This window comes from Canis lupus, chromosome 22 (genome assembly GCF_003254725.2).
Source record: "Canis lupus dingo isolate Sandy chromosome 22, ASM325472v2, whole genome shotgun sequence".
Lineage (NCBI taxonomy): Eukaryota > Metazoa > Chordata > Mammalia > Carnivora > Canidae > Canis > Canis lupus.
The window spans coordinates 39,491,035-39,514,980 of record NC_064264.1 but is presented as its reverse complement, the minus strand read 5'-3'; the positions used below and the strand labels follow the sequence as shown (position 1 = coordinate 39,514,980).

At 39.1% G+C, this 23,946-nt stretch overlaps 1 protein-coding gene and 1 long non-coding RNA gene across 4 annotated transcripts in view; both read right to left on the bottom strand.

Moving 5' to 3' along the window:
* The window catches only part of LOC112655883 (uncharacterized), a 41,326-nt gene extending 37,173 nt beyond the window's left edge, over positions 1 to 4,153 (bottom strand). Inside the window, exon 1 of the long non-coding RNA XR_007404874.1 lies at positions 2,155 to 4,153. This is a non-coding gene — a long non-coding RNA (uncharacterized LOC112655883). The remainder of the gene's footprint in view (positions 1 to 2,154) is intronic.
* A 5,245-nt stretch (positions 4,154 to 9,398) lies between these two features.
* Positions 9,399 to 17,137, bottom strand: SLITRK5 (SLIT and NTRK like family member 5). 3 transcript variants are annotated; one of them, XM_025441087.3, is made up of 2 exons: positions 16,818 to 17,137; positions 9,399 to 13,638 (listed from the first exon to the last, which is right to left on the bottom strand). In XM_025441087.3, exon 2 carries the CDS (start codon positions 13,628 to 13,630, stop codon positions 10,754 to 10,756), a length of 2,877 nt encoding a protein of 958 aa, XP_025296872.3. In that variant the 5' UTR covers positions 13,631 to 13,638; positions 16,818 to 17,137; the 3' UTR covers positions 9,399 to 10,753. The 3 variants fall into 3 exon arrangements, with proteins under 3 accessions (XP_025296872.3, XP_025296874.3, XP_025296875.3); XM_025441089.3 differs by lacking the exon at positions 16,818 to 17,137 and adding an exon at positions 16,212 to 16,429; XM_025441090.3 differs by lacking the exon at positions 16,818 to 17,137 and adding an exon at positions 15,461 to 16,059.
* Between the last annotated feature and the right edge of the window lie 6,809 nt (positions 17,138 to 23,946).

The window sequence follows — 23,946 nt, the reverse complement described above, 5'->3', positions numbered from 1 at the left end:
CTATGTAAAAAATACTTTATCCTATAGTTGTGGTGCCTTATGACTAAATGCAATGATATTTTAAAATATTAAAACTTTCCAACTAAAATATATATGCAGGCAGCCCCAGAGAAAAAAGTAGCCCTGTGTAGGCAACTGCCCTGAGGAATGTATTATTCCTTCTGGATTACTTATTCCCTGGAGGTAACATTCTCATTAAAAGGATGAACTGATTTTCTCACACCCAGGGAAAACACATAGTGCCCAGAAAAGCTTTCTAAATAGATAAACTCTTCACCAGCTTAAAACACCAGGAGCATATCTGTGAAATCCCTGTAAATTTCACCAGTTCCTCCATTAAAGCACACTCTGAACAGTAATTTTCACGTAGAACAGCAATAATTTCTTCTCCTAATTATTTGAAAAACTTAGCTAATTATACCAACAAAACAAAATTAAAAATTAAAATTGGGATAAGTTTTATGTCTAAGTGCTCAAGATATATTTCCATTTTTCCTTAACTATGATATCTTTACTAGAAAAGGAGAGTAAAAGTGGAGCTATTGGAAAATATTTCCAATGCTTATTATTATAAATATATTTAAATTCACTAGCATTCTCCAGTGGTTTACTAATAAATATTTGCATACCAAGGGACTAAGCAGTCCCCTAATAAATTTTTAAAAATATTTTAGCCATCTGTGAAGTTTATACCAAGGTAAATGGTGTTATGATAAACAATTTAGGAAGTTTATAGTGTTTACTGAATTCACATTAGTCTGTAGACATCTATAAATACATATTCATTTATTCATTAATGGAATGCCCACTGAGTGCAACCTATAGTTCTATGATCTGGTGATAGATACAGATGTTATGACAAGTATCCATTTTTCTACTATATCTTTGTTTAGTTGAATTTTGCAAGCAAATTAGAGAGACAAGTTGTGATCAAAATAATTCTGGATTAATTCTCTGTTGCATTGAAGAGAAGCATAATATTTGTAAAGAACAATATAAAAAAAAAAGAACAATATAAATGTCATAAGATGATATTAATATGGCCTTTTTATTGGGTATCCACGTCAGCTTGCCACATTTCCAATATCTTTCAAGACATTATTTTAATGTACTTGAACTTCTGTTCTCTTAATATAGAAGATAATGATTATGTTTTTAGTGGATTTGTTTATACTAGATATGTCATTACTACCATCTTAATTCTAAACATTAGAGCTCTCAGTTTATAATAGTGAATAAAAACTTGAAGTATTTGAGGAAGAACTCAGAATGCTACTGAGACTAGTAAATATCCACTGTAATAGTATATTAAAATATTGAGAGTGAGAATGGAAACAATTTCATAATTGGGTTAAAAGCCAAATTTATACCTCAATAAATCAAAGAAAATTAGTACTATCTATATTATTAATCATTATGTAGAAGAGCAGTTGTTAAATTTAGAATATTAAAATGATGAATGCCGTATCACATATTTATTCCACCTTTTATAATTAACTGCAAAAAAAGCCAAAGATCCTTAAATGTTACACATGGCTCATATTATTGATTTATCTTTCTATGATATTTATTATAGAATGTTACCTAATAAAAAATAAGTATGCCCAAGGTTGTTTGAATTGAAATAAAAATAACATAAATTATCTCACATATAATTTCAAAATGTGTTAAATTCAAACAAGCCTATGTAAGAAAATATTACCACCTAATTTAGAAACAGGACTCAATTTTTTGAGAAATAAATAAATAATATCTTTTTGAAATATACTGTAAGTTCAATGTTACAATTTCAAAGTGTAAGAATATTGTCATGAAGTCAATAAAACTACCAAGTTCTTTCCTTTTCAAAGAAGTCATACCTTTAAATTTACTGTAAAGTATCCACAAATGACCACTAACGTTATTTAAACAAAACTATAAACACAGCTAATGGAGAAATAAAAATATATATATATATTTCAAACAAAAGATATTAGAAAGAGAAAAAAGATGATTTTATCTGAAAGTTCTAATCATACTATTCATAGATATATAGCATAAATAGCAGTGATACTTAATTACCATGTTGTTAGTTTTTAGAAAGAATCACAGTTGACATATATCTAGTAAAGACAATGGAAATCTGAATTTTTAAGCTCTTCATAAACCACGCACATTATATTAATTTTCACAAGTTGAAAATAAGTCAGAGACACGAAGAAAGTTGCCAAAGGACAAACCATCTGTAATGGAAAAAGGAACATATTTCGGAATTTAGAATCATCTTTCTGCCTTGTCGCCATTGGCTACCATTTGGTATAAAAGAACAACAAGCAATTATTATTTTGTTATTTCAGGCACAGCTTATCAAATTTTCAATAAAGGAAAAAGTTAAGATTACATGATTATTAAACCAACAGTAAAAATAAAAATCCAACTGACGATATGTTAATATATAAAAGCTAATTCATGTTGTGTTAGAAAAACATCAGAGAAGATGAAATCTGAAATTTCTTTACTAAGTATGTCAGTCTTTAGTCTTAAAAAATAAAAAGTCTTAACGAAAAACAGATTTGGAAGGTTTGGGAATCTCGTTATATTATCTCTTATGGCCTGCAAGTATACATCAATTTGCTTCCATTAGATAAACATCAAATTACAAACAAGTTATCACTAGCATACTCATCAATACTGAAGAGTACCTTTCTTCTAATCATTATTTCATTCTTACAATAAAAAAATAGCATTGGCAATTCTGTCTCCCTCTTTTAAAAAAATTTTGCTCCTAAATCTATTGGATCAGATTTTCCAAGTTGTGTCTTCCATCCTTGAAGCGATTCTCCTAATATTTGATGTTTGACATATTTTCATTGAATCGACCTTTTGCACTGTTTTCAAGTACATCAGCAGTTAGACATTTGGGGAAAAACCTTTGTTGTGAACTGTGATTATAATTTTCCCTCTGTAATAACATACTTCTTAAGTTACTATTGAAGCTACCTTTAGGATGTCCCAAGGTCTTGTCAGAGTCAGGGCAGTTTGCAAAATTGGCTCTGGAGACTCCAAGTCACTGTAAATCACATTTACATTTCTAATAGAACATTCATATATAGTAAACCTGTTTCCTCTGATTGTAAAAATTTCATTCTGTTAAGTATATTAAGTATAATTTTAATTATAGTATAAACCTACACAACATTTGCTACTTCACATATGTTTGTGTGTGTGTATATATATATACATATATATATATAGTTTGTGTGTGTGTGTATATATATATACACACACATACACACACACACACACACACACACAGAGCGAGCTCCTAGGGAACATTGCCTGAAAATCCATGATTGTGATACATAAATTGTAATTTTGTGGGAACAAATTTAACATTTTAAACATTGCTAAAAACTCAAATGCCCTCATGGTCCAGAAGATATATGATATTATATGAAACTGCTGGGTTAAGACATTATGGAGGGTGCTTATCCAGCATAAAGACATTTAAATTCAAATTTACTTCTTAAATGGAAATAAAAGTGTCTAATCAAATAAAGGGCAGATATTTCAGGATTTAGCCTGTGGATTACCACTTGGAAAACACTGCTTTAGTATTTATAAGCACACAAAAATAGCATTTTGTAAACTCTATGTGCTACCCAGTTAATGTGTGTAACTTTAAGTGCGTTAGCATTCAAAGAAAAATTTGACCTCATATTTAGATGTTTTGTATCAAAGATGATTATTGATGACTGACAAGTCCATAGTGATAATTTATTTTCACATCTTCCCACTCACATTAAGTCATGTTTACAGAGCTCTTGATTGTTATACTAGGAAAAATGTGAGGTAATCATATTCTTAATTTAGCATTTTGAGGAGATGTCTTTAATATGAAGATACCTTTAAAATTTATGTAAGCAAATTGAAGAAATATAACAACTTTTTCCTTTTAAAAAATGTTGAGAGGTAAATGATTTGAGTTGCAACAATTAAACATAATAATAGAGACCATTTTCAATATGTTTCAAACCAAACTTTAAAAAGAAAGAATAGATCAAAACCATAATGTGACAACAAGATGACTCAAGTGTATCCTATGAAAAAGATATCTTCTCTCAGATAAAAATTCTTAAATGAAGACAGAGTCCATTGTTAATTTAAAAGTCATGTAAACCATATGGGGTTAGCAATTGTATACAAAGATCTTTTCTTTTTTTTTCTTTTTTTTTTTTTTTTTTACAAAGATCCTTTCTAAATGGTTTTCTGTATATACAATTTTGTTAGCTTTGCAGAAGATGTTTTAAGATTGGAATCCAAATACTCAATATGTATCTTTTACCTTTTTTTCTTGTTAAAATTTCTTAAGAGATACTTAATTTTCATCTAAGACTTGGGGGGATCTTTAATCATAACAAGGTAACAAAAATATCCTTGTACTGATTGAGTTAATTTAGATGGCAGTATAGGAAAAGATTTCAGATATTCTCTGACATATATGAGTAGTTTCTGGATCTGAATGGCCACATTTGTAAGTATCTATGTAAATATACTATTCACTAGTTAAAAATTTGAAGATAATTATAAAATTGAAGGATACTATTTGAGTGAAATGAAATTTAATTTACAATTTAATGGTGCTAATTCATAACAGCTTAATATCTGTTACCTAAAAGTGAAACAAAAATAAAAGCACAAAGGCAAAATACTATGGGAGTTTGTATAGTTTAAGGAAACTTTATTAAGAGTGGACTTCAGTAATATAATGAAAAACACGTAATATGAACTTTATACATGGGAGTGGAGGTTTAAAGTTGGTGTTAAAACTCAGAGTTTAAATAAATTTGATATGTATATGTTCCCCATTATTAATGGTATTTTCAGAAGTCAAATATCCTTTTGACTTTGGACTTAAATATAGTAAAAATATTCTATTGTTGTAATGTTAAAAAACATCACTTTGTACAGATAATTTAGATAAATCATTACAAGTAAAATGTTTTATTGATCAGCTATTCATTTTACATATTAATTTTATATTTAATATTTAATTTTTTGTTTATATGAGCCGGATGCACCTCTCCATGGATAAAACTTGCTGGTCAAAAAACTTATTGAGGTATCTGACAAAGAATTTTGCTAATCGCTTAACATGGGTTTACTGCTATTCTTTATATTTTATTTAAATAGGCACATATCTAATTACAAATTGAAAATCCATAGCAAATTTGGTTTCAATATTAAGTCTTGTTTTTAAGGAAGCATAGAATAAAATCCTTCAAACAGGTATTCACTGGCACCACTAGAAATTATTATTGGTGGTAGAAATAAATTTGTAACAAAATCTAAAATGCATATTCCAGAAGACTGAAAAGTCACCGAATTTTCCTACTTGCATATATAAGATTTGATATTGAACAATCAAAGTTAAATTGAATTTCTATCATGATATATTGAAAGTATTTCTTAAAACCTAATGATCTGTAATGAGTTTGTTAAAATGGATCATGATATTAATGAGCCTTCGATTCAATAAAGCCACAGTTCCATTTCTGCATAGGTGAAATCTAAAAAAGAAAACAATGTGTCCTTGACACAATGTTTCACAATTTCCACTTTTAGAAATACATGTAATATTTAAACATGTATGTGTTCATTTTGTAGTAGAAATATACAATATTCTTTCATGTTCTGAAGAAGGTACTTAATTAAGGAAAAGGACTCTCTGGAAGACTTCCATTCAACATATCACTATGAACAATACTCTTCTATAAAAGGAATTTTCTAATCTCTAGTAAAAATGCATCCGATATACTTAGCATTACACAATGCACCATTACATTTTCATTTCGACAGTAAATAGAAAGTGAGAAAGTAAACTTATTTCATACTTGCATTACATCAATTCTTTATGAAATATTTGTTTTGATCTTCAGATTTTTTTTATAAGAAGTAATCTAAGTCACTCTTAAACTTAAGTAAGGGTAAATGTTGTCTTTTTAAAAAATGAGTATAAAAGTTATTCATTTATAATATTGGTACAATTACCATGAGAAATATTTGACCTGTGTCTTGTAAGCCAAGAAATCTGCTATAAACAGAGGAAGAAAAGAGTATTATAATACTGTCACACGCAAACATAATACTGCATGACATTATTTTCTTTCCCTCAGTCTAATATGCCTACAGCATAGACCATGAAGAAAGTAGAATTTATAATTTTAACAATTTGAAATATAAAGGACTCCAGATGAAAATTTAGTATTCAGTGCTCTCTTTGATAATATGTATTTTTGCATGCCATATACATGCTACACAAACTCATGGAAATATATATGGATAATTATAGAAAGGCACTAAATTGAATTAAAATAAAATTAATGATAAAATGTACAGCTGTTAAATGCAGTATAAAATGACATAAGCTGTTGGATATAGATGTTAGATAATTATTCTATGTACATGACTAACGTCCACCCATTTTCTTTAATTTTGTACCTGCAAAAATACATATATTTGTAGTAGCAAAAAGGTAGAAAACATTGGAGGACTTTCAGAAACATTATTCATAAGTAAAATAGTTAATTTGGTAACAGTATAATTTTACCTTTTAACATTTTATTCCCTTTGAAAATCAATGAATTCAATGCTTCCATCTTTTAGCATTTAAATCGGTTCTTTCATTGTTTTTAGGTTCTTCTTTCTCAGTGTAAAATTTGGTCTTAAAACTGCTTAACTAAGTATTTTGCCATCTCTGCAAATACCTTAATTTGGAGCTACCTGAAAAGTTCAACAAGAGCATATTCCTGAATGAATCAGAAGCATATTTGTGGTCTGTTCTATTTTCATTAGTTGAGTTGTGTGGCTGGGAACAATCATTGAGTAGCTAGTTTTGATCTTAAATAGCTAGTTTTTTGGCATTTCAAACAGGGATTGGACTATTCTCCCTCTCTCTCTTGCCCAACTGAAAAATAATGAAGAGAAAGAATAAGACAAGGGGAGAGGCAAGAGGGAGATAGAAGAAAAAAGGAAGAAAGGAAAAATAGAATAGGGAAAGAAATGATACATATTTAATTTGAATAATTTGCTAACACCATAACTTAGTAATAAGAATGGATTTAATGCTATAGGGCAAGAAACTGGTATCTTGATTTAGGTTCTTAAGTCCTAACCTTTTCCGCATGATGTGTGGATGTTTTCATTGTACATAGTTTGACTTTCTTCTTGCAGGTGGGATAACAGTGGTGGGGGACAGACATGGGTATAAAGAACATTTACCCAAAGTTTATTTCACACGTGGAAAGGTGATAATTTTGCCTAAATGAAAGATATGTGTTCCGAGTATATTTATGCTAAAGTTGATTAAAATGTAACAACTTTAATCAATTGTTTTGGTGTAGGTAATTTTGAATAGTAGCATACCAATAATCACATTTACATAGAATATATTTACTTTCTCTGAGATAATTTAAATATTTACACTCTATTCATATATAGAGAAAAATAAGATTTTATAATGTCTACCTGGAAATATATTTGTATGAGATTATGCAACATAGCAAATGGAACAAGCACAAAGAGTAAGCTTAGTCTGCATCCAAATTTTAATTGATGCCTGAAACATTACATATTGTTCTCCAAAATTCTACGGAGAGAATTTGCAGGGTTCCTTAATCCAATCATATACCACTGATATAACCGATTTAATTGTTTCCTCAGTGAACAACCTGAAAACCCAAAAATCAAATATTCAAAACCACATAATTCATGTTCTATTGTATATGTTAATGGATTGGCTGGAAACCATGTATAAGGAGAAAGAGAATTCATTTTTTTTTTAATTCTACACAGTTTTATAACTCTACATGTTAAAAATTTTCAAGTTTATTAGAGCAGGAACAAGTTTACTTTTATCCTCTTAATACAATTGGGAAAAATATAATTTAAAAATTATAAGTCATCTCTTCATAAATCAGACAATTGTTATTTTTGAGATTTAAAAAAGAGAGTTGGACACCTTAGGAAGAGGAGAAGTACAAATGAGCTTACCCGAAGAAAGCGTATGTGACAAAATTATGTGCAATAGTGCTGGTTTGAAATAATAACATTATTTTGTTAATCTTTGAAAAAACCATCAACAGACTTTCTTTGGAAGCTATGTATTTTGTTCAGAACTACATCTTTAGTTTCATGTAATTCTTATCTCTTACTTTTTATGCATCGATTAAGAACTGAAACCTAGTTACATGGAAGATTCCACTTTGTATTAATATTTTTATAATTTATACAATACTGTCGTATCTACATATAATATTGAGGAAGTGATTTTGACATTGAAAAAATGACTCCCATTGTGAAGAAAAATTAATAACAACCCCAACTGTGAAGTCAAATGCTATTACTTATTTTTCTTTTCTAATCCTGGATCTAATATGGAGGAGGTAGATGAAGAGTAAGAGATACTTTTTTTTTTCTTTTCATGATAATATCATGGCATTATTAAGCTTGTTACTTTGCACTTTGAAAGAAAATTTTTGAAGGGAAAATGTTGCACAGAATGGGGTTAGTCTATTTCACTTGACCGATGTATGATTACTAATTTTTTTTTTTTTAATTCCTCAGGGAAACTGTTACCACCTGTTCAATCTGAATTCAAGCAGTTACTGTCAATTTACTCATGGGTGAATGCTGCCTCTTTGTGGCAGAATGCCATGGAAAGTGTTCTTTAAACATAAAGCTCATGAACAGCCCTTGATATTGTACACATTTCAGGTGAGATTTTGGGAAGATCCACCAATAGCAATGAAGCACATGGCTCTTTAAGTTTCAGATTAATTCAAACATTTCCTACCCTTAAAAACTAACCTAATTTCACTGGCAAACCTTACTCAGAGGTGAACAGCTTATACCCACTAACTTTTGAACATTTAGGATATAGATCAACTTCAGGTAAAGTATCCATCATAATTATTGAAGGTAGTCTTACACAAAATAAAATCAGGAAAACCATGGGAATATGGGAAGATTAGGAAACCATGGGAATTGTAGACTGAATAAATAATACTGACATAACAAAATACATAACATTGGGAGAAAAATGAACAGGCAATCTATTACTTACCACGGTCCATATATTAGAGGGATACTTGAGTAAGGAAAGAAAGTATACAATTGAAATTTCATTAATAAACATTAAATGCCACATTTAGAAAAACATAATTCCCTGAATTTGCAAAGGCAAATTTTACATATATATATATACATATATATTCAAATTTGATAATTAGGGGAATTTTTTTTTATAACAAGAGTAAGAGTTAGCTACTATGTCCTAATTGTTAATAATGAGGATTCAGTCAATCACACATAGCTATTTTTTTCTGTACCTTAAGCAATCATTACTTCAGTCCCTCATATTTGACATAGTTATCAAGTGTTTATTCAGAAACTATTTAAAAAATTACATGTGCTGGGATACATATGAGACTGTAACAACAGTAGCCCCATCTTACAGAGATCCTGTTTGTGGTTATCATCATTGCTTGCTGCCCAGAGGGATAAAGACATTGTATAGAGATTTGTACAGTCCATCATTTGGTCTTCTGAGGTGCCAGTACATGTGGATCTGTACAAATGCAACTGGGTTTGGTTAAACAATCAAAAATCGGCTACAATAGTAGTCAAATCAATACATCATTTTGGTTGACTAATAAAAATACTTTTAAATCTTCTCTAATAAACCAGAAACTTGCACACGATTCTTACTCAAATGACCCAATTAATTGCCCTAATTTTTGTCTTTTATACACTGGGATACAATCAGGTTTTTAAAAATTAATTACAGATCCAATTGGGTGGGTTGCATTGGCTTTATGATTTTCCCATTAAGTTCTCCATATTTTTAACGATTTAAAATGCTTTCCTGATACCACTTCGGTTTTGGAAATGCAGCTCCTAATACAGTGAGACACCTCTGTGAAAATCATAGGCTAAATAGTGAAGGAAAGAGAAATGCTAAATGTGTATATAAAAATAGGTGCTACAATAAAATATTTGTATATTTCATCAATAAGTTATTTTGACTAATCAATTATGGATCATATAGCTCTGTTATTTTAATGACTTGTCCACATCTATGGTGATCCTTTTCCAGATCACAATATTTTTGTGTTTAATTCAAATGTCCAGAATGCATACAAACACATCCTTTAAAAAGAAAGGAAAAGTAATGAGAGGAAGAAGGGAGGCAGAGAAAGAGAGAAGGCTGGGCGGGGAGGGAAAGAGAGAGAACAAACTTTCTAGTAAAGTTGGGGTGTGCTAATCTCTCCACCAAAGCCATCTAGACCCACCCATGGCTTAAAGGGGGGGGGGGGGAGGAGGGGAGGGAAAGGGAACAAAAGAAGAAGAGTAGAATCTATGCGCTGCCATCTTCCACCATTCAGAGCACTTCCGACCACTACAAAAATAACTGCGACCTTTTTTTAACAAGTCACCTGCGCAGCAAACTGCCCTCCGTAAACCCTTCTCCTCTCCTCCCCCACACGCAGGAAGAGAAAGCGATGTGCCCAGTTTACACAAATGTTTGCCCCGTGTGTAAAAATCTAAAGGAAACTGCACACCCTTTCAGTATCTTCTGCCGAAGCTGAGAATCTCGTGCCAAGGCACTTCACCCTAAACGTTGCAACAACACAATTAATCGAATGTGTTCACCGTGTGTGTCTGCTTGCTTGTTTGTTTGAAACGCAAAAGCTCCAAGGGAGTTTCTCTGCTTTTAGAACTGGCTAAATGTGGTCTGTTTTTCCAGCACTTCGAGGTAGTCCGGCTCAACGTTTAGTTTTGCTTTTAACTCCAGATACTCGTTCCGGTTGGGTTCTACAAAGACAGCACTGGGGGGGCTGTAGAGCACCGGTTCCCGCAGCCTGCTGTCCCCTGCCCCCGGGTGCAAATACTGATGGGGGCGTCTCAGGTCATAGTTGGGGGAGAAAGTGTAAGCAGCTGGGCTGCACGGGAATTTGGGATATTCCGGGAGGCTGTTGCCGGCGGGGGTGGTGGAGCAGTGTTTGTCTGGTTCTAAAATGCCCCTGTAAAAGCGGTCGGCGTCCTGCACCGGCGACAGTAGGTCCTCCCGGGGCTCGATGGTGCTGACGCTGTAGGCGGGACTCCGCAAGTGGTGGCTTTCCCGCCTCTCCTCCTCCCCCGGCTGCAGCTGCAACTGCGGCGGGGGCGGCGGCTGTGGCTGCGGCGGCGGCGGCGGCGGCGGCGGCTGCTGCTGCAGGTGGTGGTTGCTGCTGTAGGTGACCTTGAGCTCGTGCAGGTCTTTGTAATCCTCCACGGAGTTGCCCTCTCGGGAGCGGTAGATGGGGTTTTTGCACATGTGGCCCAGGGGATGGGGGATGTACTCGTACACGTGGCCCGCGGGCGTCTTCACCTTGGGCAGCGCGGGCCCGCGGTGGTGCACGTGCGCGTGCGGGTGCCCTCCCGCGCCGCCGCCGCCGCTGTACACGCTGTACTGCATGTTGAAGGAGCTCACGTCGGAATTGTTGGTGCTGGTGTGGTCGCTCTGGTTCTTCTTCCTGCGCTTCATCACCAGCACGAAGAGCCCGGCGGCCACGAAGACGGACATGATGAAAACCAGCAGCAGGCTGAGGATTAACACCGACAAGGGCACCGACGACGCACCTCCGCCCGCGCCCAAGCCCGCGGGGGCCCCGGTGCTGTTCATCCGGACGGCCGGGGTCACCGCGCTGGTCCTCGCCGGGACCTGGATGGAGGAGGGCGTGGGCGTGGAAACCACCACGTCGGAGTAGTCTGGACACAGCAGCTCCGACTTAATGGAGCGCATGTCCGTCTCCGCAAACTTCTTGGGCGCCTTGCAGATGACCTCGTCCACCAAGACACCCACTTTGAGCTGCTCGACCCACAGCTTCATGCCCACCACGTCGCAGGTACAATCCCAGGGGTTGTCATGCAGGTCGATTTGGATGAGGGATTTCAGCTGGTCCAGAACTCCACTCACGGGCAAGGAGGTGAAGTGGTTACTCCTTAGGTTCAGCCTGAGAAGGGTCAGGCCCGAGAAGACGCCTGAGGGCATGGTCTGCAGGAGGTTGTTATTCAGGAATAGCAGCTGGAGGTTGGGGACCGGATCGAAAGTCCCAGACTGAATCTCACGTATGAGATTGTACTGGAGGAAGAGATACTGCAGGCTTTGCAGGCCGTAGAACAACTCCGGGCTCAGCCTCTCAATCCTGTTGCCATTCAGGTAGAGGCGCCTCAGGTTGGTGAGATCCCCGAAGGCGCGGTCCTGGATCATTGAGATGCGGTTGTTGCCCAGGTGTAGGAGGTCCAGCCCCGTGGCCTCCAGGAAGTCGCTTCTGCGCACAACAGCAATGTAATTCTCCGTCAGATACATTTTCTTGGGGTTGTAGGGCTTGGGCTGCAGCTCTGCGATGCTCTCGATTTTGCGCTCCTGGCAGTTGACGTTGAGGCCCAGATCGGAGATTTGTAGATTGCAAGTGCACGCGGTGGGACACTCCAAAGGCACCGGAGATTTGGTCTGGTAGGCGATGCTGGGGCCGTAGTTGCTGTAGCCCAAATCCTTGGAGGGCTGCCGAGAGGTGGGGCGCACTCGGGGCTTGTTGGGTTGGCGGGTCCCCTTAGGGGGCTTTAAGGGGGGTTTGTAAACAGCAGAGGAAGAAGTGGCCACGGAATTCACCGAGGCTGGGGTAGTGTGTAAATACCCCGTGGTGCTCAAAGGCGTCTGTGGCCTCATCTCATAATCTGAAATAAGTTTCCTTGGGCAAAGTTCCTGCTTGGACACCTCGTCCAAATCTCGGCCGTGTAAGCGGAAGGGGGTCTCACAAACCACATCCCCCACCAGGGCCGAGTAGGAGATGCTGTCCAGCCAATCCTTGAGAGAGATCAGCTCACAGGAGCAATTCCAGGGGTTTTCTTCCAGCTGTAACTCCACAACTTTATCCATGTGCTGCAACAGCCCTACATAGGGCAGAAGCTTCAGCCGGTTCCCCCGCAGGTCCAAGTGCGTTAAGGGCACAAAACGGAAAAGGTTGTTGGGTAAACTAGACAAGAGATTGTCATTGAGGATAAGCACCTGCAATAAATGCAGTTTCCCAAAAGCATTGGGTTCAATGACACTGATGTAATTGTAATCGACCTGTAGGTACTCCAGGCTCTCCAGGCCAAGGAAGGTATCATCGCGCAGAAGTTCCAGCTTATTATTGTTCAGATGCAATCTCCTTAAACCCCGCAGCCCGTGGAAAGCCCCAGTCTCAATGTCCTGGATAACGTTGCTACCCAGATGCAAAATCGAAGCCCCAGTGTAATTGACAAATTCATTGGGATAAAGGCGGTTCAAAAGGTTTCCAGACAACAAGAGGTGGTAGATTGGGAACCGGGGAGGGCTAATTTCAGAGAGGCTGATGATCCCCCGGTTTTCACAGCTCACAGTTAAAATGCCATCCTTTTCCTCACAAGGACATGCATTGTCACAGATTTCCCCATAATAATCGATGGTTTCTGCACACGAAAGGACGAGAGATGTTAGAGCAAACGCTAGAGTCTGCAGCATCCAGCTATGCATTTTTCTGTGAAGGTCCTGTTCCAAAGTTACTGGGGGGCAGCAAGTGTGCATTTTACCTCCTGCAAGGGAGAGAGGGAAAAAAAAAAGGAAACAACAGAGTATGACAAAAATTTAAGGGATCGGTAAGAAAGTCTCTCTGTTCCCTAATACTATTTCTCTGAAATCCAGAAGGAGGGAATATGAATGACAGCCCCCCACTCCAGTGGAACACCGACATTCTTCAGACTTTATTAATGTCTCATATTCATTTTGATTTAAAGGTTGATTTCATTTCCTAATGAATACAACAGGAACATGCTGCCCTTTACAAGATAAGGGCAGGTTAGATAAAAATCCCATTTTAGTGTTTTTCCTTGCTTACCCCCCCCTTTTCAAAACCAATCCATAAATATACATAAAATGGCTGTCAGTTCAGTTTCATGGTTCTAACTTAAGAGAAAAGAAGCACCATTTTACAAGGTTCCCCACCTCACCTATACCAAACTCCTCTGCCTTCCTTTTAGAACCTCCTCAGTTAACAGTTCACCGTGAAGGTCTCCCGTTTTCACAGAAAAGCAAGGAGTCACAATACTTGGGCTATTTTAAACCAATGCTGGAAATGCCAGGGTGGGAACCTAAAGAACACTTTCCAGAGGCAGAAAAGATGTAAGATAATGCATCAAAAGGACCCAGAAGAAGCTTTTAAATCACCAATTGTCTTCAGGAGCTTTGAGTGTGGAGAACAAGGAGAGCGCGTTCGCTTTGATGGTGGACTTCACTACCGCGCTTTAAAGCACATCAGCGTCCTAATTGCATGCACGGAGCCACTTAGCAGCGCTTCTCTGAGCGCGCCCTGCGTCCACTTCTCCTCATTGATCATGTCAGCGACGCTACCCAACCGCATCTTTAAGCCACAGAAATAGTTCTGCACGGTGGATTACAAAGAACTCGGCGAAGGCATCCGCAATCCCGGAACACCTCCCGATACCTGGAGTTTAAAGAGGACGTTCCTACCGCTCACCCGGAATCAGCTAAAAGTAAACCAAGGACCAGCGCCAACGCTTCCCTTACCTCCCGCTCGGCGTCTGTGTGCCACGGTATGCAAAACTAACCCTACTGAATTAGCAAGATTTGGACTGAACTACCACCTCGCCAGCATCCCCATCATCTCTGGAGTTGTTTATTACATTTAATAGTCAATGTTTCACTCCCCCTTCCTCCTCCTTTTATGAGAGGGGGCACCCGGACTGATTAGTAGGCAAAATAGAAAGGGTGAAGGGAGGGAGACAAGTGACAGTGGTCTGTGCTTTAATATCCTAATTTCATCTCCTCGAGGAATCAACCGGACCCCCTCCCCCTTTTCTTTCTCGATTTCTTTTTTTGTCCTCTTAAAGGCTTCCTTCCACTTCCCACTTCGGGTCGACAGCGGTACTCAAAAGGGAAAGGACATAAATGGAGAGCGTGTGAGTGTGTGAGTGCGTGTTGGGTTGGTTGCGGCGGGGCTGGTGGGGGGGGTGGTGGATTTGATAGAGACGCCGGGCTCTGGGAACCCATGCCTTTTCTCCAGTCAGCCTTGCCTTTGCCTCACCACCACCGAAGTCTGATGTCGAATTGCAACCAAAACTAAAGCCAAGACATTTCTGAGTCACGGGTTCAAGCCTGGAGACCTCGATCTTGCTCCCCTAGCTGAATCCGGCCCGCGTTATTAAGAGCCCCTGCATCCGCACGCACATGTGCAAGTGTGCCTGCGAAACCTTCACGTGTGGCCACCCAGACGTGTCGAGGCGAATCGGAATCACAGTGTATAAACCTCACAAGTACCGCCGACCTCCCGACGCAACCGCAAACGCCTCCCGGCTTAAAAGCGGCAAAAACACCCCCTATGGAAAGCAAAACGTTTACCTTGAAATTTCAGTTCTCCACTGGATCAAATCTGCACATCCATTCGGCGGGGGCTGGGTCCCCTCCCCCTCCTTCCCTCTGCTTCCCCGCCCCCATTCACCTCCCACCCTTTCTGACAGCCCATTGCAAATTGTGTCCAGCCGGTATTAAACTGGAGGGTTTACAACTTTAATTCAGTTCTGGTTAGCCGGGGTCGAAGAGCTTCCTCTCAACCCCATTCTCTTTCTCCTCCCCCTTGCCATCAAAGGAGCCCGAAAATTTGAGAAAATAAAGTTGAATGAGCCGGGGAAGGCTGACATTCGGACTGGGAAACGCACCTCCGATGTAAATTCGTGGGTGCGTTGCACATTGTCAGATGATCACATCTCAGATTATGATTATTATTATTTTTTGGAGGGCGGGGGCGGAGGAACTGTATTTGTTTGCCCCAAAGAATTTGGACCCTAGACCATCGCCCTGCCCATCCCGCATTAGGCAGAGTGGGGCTGCGCGGGCTGGAGCCCAGCACCCAGGCCGGACCCGCTGCTCCGGGCGCAGCTGCTCCCACAGCGGCCCAGGCTGAAGCACCCGGAGTTCCAGGACGCGAGGCTCCCCTCCCCCACTCCGCCCCAAAGCCAAGGAAGAGAAAGGGAAGGAAGGAGGGGAGGGAGGAGAGGGAAAGAAAGCCACCCTGCTGCCGCACACACACACACACACACACACACACACACACACACGCGAGCCTCTTTTGCAAAGTAAACGGTCGACTTACCCCGTCTCACATCTCCAGGGCCCACTCATCCTAGCCGCCCCTATAAAAAATACCTCTTTGGGGTGTGCACTGGGTTTCCCGAGCCCAGGCAGGGCAGGAAGGCGGCGAGCGGTGCGGTCCGAGCGGCCGGAGGACAGAGGCGCCCGGACGCCGCCAGCCCGGGGCCGCCGCCGCGGTGGGCACCGCGGGTCCTGGGGCTCCCCAAACGGCTCTCCCCGGCGCTCTCGGCGGTAGTCGGAGCGGGCAGCGGGGTGGGGGCGGGGTGGGAGGGGGCGATCGCGAGCGGCCGGTAGGGAAGGGAGGAGGAGGGGGCGGCGGAGGACCGGCGGTCAGGGCGCCTCGCGGCAGGGGCCGGGAGCCGGAGCCGGAGCCGGAGCCGGAGCCGGGCGGGGCGGGGAGGGAGCCGAGGAGGGGGGAGGCGCGGAGCCGAGGAGGGGACGTGAAGGCTGCCTGGCACCGCCGGCCCCTCCAACGTGACGGTCAGCCCCGCCGAGCGATCGCACCCGCTCACACTCACGCTCGCTCGCACACTCGTTCCCACCCGCGCCAGCGCGCGATCGCAGGGTCCCGGGCACCCTCCGCCGCACTCCCCAGGCGGGTACTTACAGTTGCCATCTGCATAAGGGGCAACTTTCTCTCCAAGCCAGCAGCAGCCGCCGCCCCCTCCAGCAGCCTCCAGCTCCACGCACCCTTCGGCCTGGGTTCGCGCTGGCCGCCCCTCCCCTCCCCCCTCGGCTTTCCTCCTCGCGGTCTTCACCACATTCCCCCCTGGTCAGTGGCGCACGCCCGGGGACTAGCCAGAGGGAGCGGGGCGCGGGGGTGTGCATGCATCGCCCGCCTTCTTCTTGCAGCGCACGCTGTACATGGTAGTGAGGGGGCGAGCGAAGGCGGCACCGGCCCCTCGGCCACCCCCGCGGCGGCTGCGGCTCCTGCGCCGTCCTCCACCCCCCGCGCAGCGGCGACCACCGCGCTGGGATCCCGCCGCCGCTGTCCCCGCGCCGAGTCCGCCGCCGCCGCCGCCGCCGCCGCCGCGGCCCCTAATTAGTATTTGTACGGTTCCCGCATCCTCTTGGCGGTTTCATCGCTCCCAGTGTTTGCAGGGGTTTTTCTCATCCCTTCCCCAGATGCGGCGCACGATCGTCATTATTTGGAACTCTCTATCTCCGACATCCTTTAGGGGGCCTGGGGCGGGGGGGAGGCGGGGGGGGGGGGCAGGAGCAGCGTTGTTCTACGCCCGTGGCGTGTCCCGGCAGCCTGGCGGCTCCAAAACACTCAGAGAGAATCGCGTCTTCCCTCCCGGGCGCTGAAGATGTGGCAACACGGTAAGCATCACCGGGGGCTCTGAGACATCTGCTCCAGCTCGGGCACAGGGCCCCGTCCAGTGCACTTGTTTATTGTCGCGCCGCGGGTGCGAGCCAAGCTGCAGCAGACATGATGGGCCCGGGGCGAAGCGGCCGCTCGGTGGCCGATAGATGGCAGCCGAGGGCGAAGGCGTCCCTGGATTCGGGCGGCGCGATCGGAGCCCTCCTTGGATGTCACATTCGTGGGAGGCAGAGGAGTCTTGGACCATGTGCGTAACACAAGCGTGGGACTGTGCAATCCTTGGATGGAAAAAGGGAGGAGTGGAAATAACCCCGACAGTGCCAGGCTTCTTGGTGGTCGGGGACAGACGATAACAGCCCTGGGCTGGTCGCCTGCCTTCCTCCAGCCCCTGCTTCTGTCTCCTGTACTCACTCTAAAGGACCCTGGAAGAGGGAGTGGTTCATCCTAGCTGCAAACAGGGGCGCTAATTTTTCTTTTTTTTTTTTTTTAAGAATTGCGTTTTATAGGTATGTCTGAGCGATGCAAGGGCATGCGAACGACTTTTCAGAGAGAATGTGAATACATTTGGTATGTACTAAAAAGCTGGAAGCCCCTAAGTAAACGCAGTATCCATAGGAAGGGAGTTTCTTGAAGAGTCACCTGCTAAACTCCACTAGCGTCATCTTTGCAGTAAGTATTCCTGTCTCTTTCCATGAAACCAGGCACCTCCCTCCCCAGAGGGGGGGTCTTTACATTCATTCATTTCCAGTGTTTGTGGTATTAGCCCTGCAGTCCTTCCCAGGTATAGGAAAAAAGTTAGTCATAGTAAGTGGCCCAAAGGAGGCTGAGTGCACCTGTGCCTGTTCTATGATAACTGGGTAGTTTTGCCACTTAAGTATATTTATCTACTTTATTTTATGATTTAATTATGATTTATGTTTTGGAATCATTCTAAACATAATTGATATTGTCTCCTTGGTAATACCTAGGATACTATTATGGTTATAATGTTTTGATTAATTATAGGTTTATAAAGATTCTGATATATATATATATATTTATATATATACACAAACTATACAAACATATCTTCCCACATCCTCTCTCTGTATTGAAATTAAAAGTTCTCTAGAGGTGGTAAATATTCCAGTCTTTTGAAGTTTGCAACGTTTCTTGAAATTTCTTCTCAGTCTGTTTGGCAAATATTTTTTTCAGATAATCCATACATGTGCTTGCTTCGGCAGCACATATACTAAAATCAGGTAACCTATACATACTTTGTTTGAAAACAGTTTTATTTTGTTTCGATTCAGGGCATGTACAAGAGAGGGAGAAAAGAAGTAATCTGTAATATTGAATAATGACAGTAAGATCCTATAAAAAAAAGAACTTCCTGTAAATTTAGAAACATTTGGCTGGGGAATGACAGCCACTTGCTGCAGGTACCTTATATAATAAACAGGCAACTTAAACTTCAAGTCTTGTTAGTGTCTGTTTTATTTAGTCCATAGTCTTCTACCATGATACAAATATTTTAGAAAATTTATTTTTAAAATATAATATTGCTTTTATATTTTAAATGAATGTGTTAAGATGTGATAACTTAAAATTACATATTATTTACAGTTGGAAACTTTTGGCATTCTATCACAGAAATAATTTTCGATGTGGACAAATTCCATAGAAGTTCTGAAAAGGTATAAAGTGGTTTAATCAATTATTGGACTTTTCAAAATAGCTATATAATAGCTATTTTTAGTTCATTACTTCATTACTTTCTTAAATCATCACAATTGTACTTAATTATCAGCATTTGGTTTAATTTTTGATTTTGTATTATTTTCATTTTAAAGATTTATTATCCTAATTAAAATAAATTTTGTCATGCTAAAAGTATTAAATATATTTGCAATTATTTTAGGTGCCAGTCTTGTGAGAAACACAGACACAAAAATAGTCTAATTTATTTCTTGTGGCTCAAATGAATACCTGATGACAACTTTCTATCGTTGACTCAATCTTAAGGATTGCCTGAGAAGCCACCATTACGGCTTACCGCTAGGTGTCTCTATAAGCTGCTCGGCAGGAAAGTGAATTTTGAGAAAACCCTGTGACATGCAAAGACCAAACAGAAGAACTCAGGAGGAAAAACATCATAGAAATAAGGAAAATCCTTGTTTGTCAGTCTTTGGCCTCCTATTTGCTTTAAATATTGACTATATCCTAGAAAAGAATAAATGAATCATGTAACAGTGGTCAAATCTAAGGCAAGACTTTTAGCTACAAGAACAAGCATATCTATGTTTCAGTCCATACTAAAAAATACAGTCATATGATATGTATACTTGCTTTTATACAATACTCAAATGAATGCACAGGATTACATAAACACTTTGGGAACTAGAAAATGAAACGATTGGTCAAATAGATCTCCAGAATTAAGGGCATTATACTTAATTAAGCATTATTTGATTGAGTTGGTTGGATGTGAAAAGTTGGGAATCTTTGTTTAAATGTTTGTGAATATATTTGTACATATCATAATTAGCCCATGATCTACTATCATCATAAGTACGGTTCATATATGGTAATATATGTGACAATAATTTATGCAAATTATTGACATAATCTGATACTTCCCTATTAAAATTTAAATTCAATCCACAGTGAGCATAACTTATCACCTGAAATTGACCATATATTTTTGTGAATTCATATCGGAATTGTCATTTTAGTGTTTTATGGACTATTTGGAAGATTTCTTATACTAAATGCATCTCTTAAAATATCTCATCATATTACATTTGTGTATTGTTTCCTTAGAATATTAAAATGCCTACTCAAGAATATATTCCCTTATGAAATAACCTAAAAGAGATTATTCTTGGTAATCATAATGAGATTTTGTAATTACTAATCAACATTATTGAAATCTAAAGTAAGTAGAGCTTGCATTTCTTTTTGTTAGCTTAACTGGTAAGATTATAAAACATAATGCTAAATATAAATATAATTCCAGGCTCCTCCAAAATTAGCTATAAATATAAATATAATTCCACACTCCTCCAAAATTAGCTCTAACAGATTACTTTTGTGTTAGTAGTAGCTAAAAAGTCTATACAACCCTATTTGGTAAACACATTTTTCAGATATAGATTATATTTTTATGTCTTTCAAATTTAAATTATATATAACACATATCCCTAAAATCAGAAAAGTTTCTCCTGGTGGGAAAAACACGAGTCACCATTTATGATCATTTCTCTATGTAATTGATAAGTTAAATAACAATAGTAAAACTTTTTTATGGGTTTGGTACGTTAAAAATTACAACAATCAAAATTATCATACAGTGATGTCTATCGAACCCAAAAGGGCTAGGTCAACTGATTAATTTCACCAACATTATTTATTCACCTAGTTTGTTACTTACAATCTTAGAGATTTGCTGTCAGTGATGTAAGAGAAAGATGTGCATAAAGTAGACAATTTTCTTCCTTGCCTCATTCAGTTCCTTGTAAATACACTCTGATAATCTTTTGACCGATTATGTATTAAAACACTCTTTTTGAAGGACCAATTGGGATTCTCTTCCTAAATTTAAGATGCACTTTTTTGACAATTATCTTTTCAGAAAGTAGCCTATAGTACCAAAATAAAATGTACAAAACAATATGTAAGAAGATGTTCGTTGTAACACATGCTTACATTTGTAAAGCTAAGAACAGCCCACGTGTGTAAATGAAAAGTAGTACATCTCTATCTATACCTTGGAATACTCTTCTGCATTTAATAACAGTGTATATAAGCATATGGTTCTGTCATTATTAAAAGTGTGTATAGCATCATCTGTATACACTGTTGTGGGGGAGGAGAGAATTTTTCTGGAGGGATACACAAATTCAGTAATGACATTTGCCTTTTGGGAGAAGACTGGGGAGTCTTGAGTAGAATGAAGATTTTTCACCTTACATTCCATTTTTTATTATTTGAAAATTTCAATTTATATGCACATTTCCATTAAAAATTTAAAAAATAGGTACTTGAAAGATAAGGGTATTACAGATAGTCCCCAATTTATAATGGTTTGCCTTAGAATTTTCAACCATACCATGGTATTAAAGCAATACACATTTCGTAGAAACTACTTGGAATTTTGAATTTTGATCCTTTCCTGGGACAGTAAAATGTAGTATGATACTTTTTTTGCGATGCTAGTCGGTGAGGAGCAAGCCTCAGCTTCCAGTCAGCCATGTGATCATAAGCATCAACAACCCATACACTTATAATCATTCTGAACACATATAACCATTTTTCACTTTTAGTATAGTCTTCAATAAATTACATATATTATTCAACATTTTTTTTATAAAATAGGCTTTGTGTTAGATGATTTTGCCCAGCTGTAGGCTATTTATGTGTTGTGAGAACATTTAAGGTAGGCTGGGCTAAGCAATGACGTTTGCTAGGTTAGGTGTATTAAACGCATTTTCAACTTACAATGGGTTTATCGGGACATAACTTTGTTGTAAGTCAGGGGAAATTTGTATTTGGAAGAATGATATGGGAAGTGATGAAAAATGGAATATTACTTTACCAGGTTAATCTCTGTCCCATAGTTCTCAGAACCATTTTTTTCTATGACATGTTGCTATCCATGAAGACACTATGTTTCTAAATATATGACTAAAGTAATTAGTTAAAGTGACTTCTCTTCATAGCTTTAACATGTGACATTCAATTCCAGCAGCCAATATTAACTATTAAAATAGTAATTAATAAGATCTAGCTTCCATTTCCTTCACTGTGCAGAACCATGCTGTGTACTGGCAACATTACTTTTATTTAATACCGTGGTGAGTTGAAGGGAAAGATCAAAATGATTTTCTAGAGAAGATAAGTGATTATACTTGAAGTTGTCAGCAGCAGATCTTTACTGCTATCGGCAGAAAGATGAGTGAGTGTGTAATTGTGGCATATTTTAAGTATACAAACTATCATCAGGCCCTGTTAGAACAAAGGCTGCTGCCATCTGGCTTATACTCACTTTAAAATATGCATATTCCACTGGAAAAGAAGCACTTTTACTATATAGCTAGATTAGCTTTTCTATGTATCTTTCTATTAGAGCTGGGATTTGTCTCTTAAGATTTATTGGTTCTTGTTTCTCACATATCTCTAGTCATTTTTAAACAAATCCAAACAGGCTTTATGTGTCTATATTTTCTGCATCCTTTCTGGGCTCACAAGTGAAAATAATTAACCATCCTAAAACATAGTTTTATCACAGAATTTTCAGAAGAACCATTGCTTATAGGAGAATGTCTAAAGTAACAATATTTTTTCAACTTTTATCAGCTGGGATCTTTCATGCACGAGGAAACTTCCAAAGTCTCTCTATCCCCTCAAAATGAATCAGCTTCTTCCAACTCCAAAACTTTGGTTTGTACTGCCCGCTCATCTAATTGGCTTTTCCCTTTTCTTCCAGCTATTGTTTTAGAGAATTCACTGTAAATCCTTTCTTCACCAAAGAAACATCTCCTTTGCTTAACCAACTTGGAAGACTTGCTTATCTGAACATTCTCTTCCATTATCTAGCACATGCCTAGGACAGTTTCTATTTCCTGATTAAAGTTGCTGTTTTCTTCTGGACTAGACTATCATTCCTTGTTGAGCAAAGAATTGGAGTTTGCTTCCCCTCAAAGAGTGGAAAAATGAGCTCCAAAAAAACCCACTATACATAAGAAATTCATGTCCATTTTCAATTTCTTTTACTCAACAAATATTTATTTGGTAAATATATTGTCTTAAACCATATTATGTCTGAGACAAAATAATTCGTTGGCTCATAACAGGGTAGTTGGAGGATTTCAGGAACATTTTTACTTTCTGACCAGTCACCTTCATTCTCCAGTCAAAATAAACGGAATATAATATGTAGAAATACTATTGCTTACCTTGTGTACTTGAATAGTATTTCTTGTAGCATATATTTGCCATGCCTCTGTAGGAATGCTTTCCAATAGAACTCCTTGTGATGATGAAATAACCCCTATCTGCATTGTCTAATATAATAGCCATTGGCCACGTATGGCTACTGAGCGATGGAAATGTGGCTGGCGTAACACAGGATATACAATTTTAATTTTAAAATTTTAACTTATTTACACTTTCTGTAGCTAGTGGTTACCATATTGGGTAGTGCAGATCTAGAGTGTAAATCCCTAGAAGGCTGAAACTGTGTGTCTTTTGCAATTTCTGGGATACTTTGAAAGTCAGTCAGTATGAACAGCTGCACTCATAAGTAATGATGGTGATTATTACATCCTCAATAAATAAGGACAATTATGATTCACATTTGGCTAGGGGCCTGATTTACATTCTGTTGAGGGTCTCTGTTCAATTCTTTTAAATTGCATTCAGTTCAAGACCT

Excerpts from the sequence above, each read along its gene's own strand:
- SLITRK5 (XM_025441087.3), bottom strand. The coding sequence starts at position 13,630 with ATGCACACTTGCTGCCCCCCAGTAACTTTGGAACAGGACCTTCACAGA.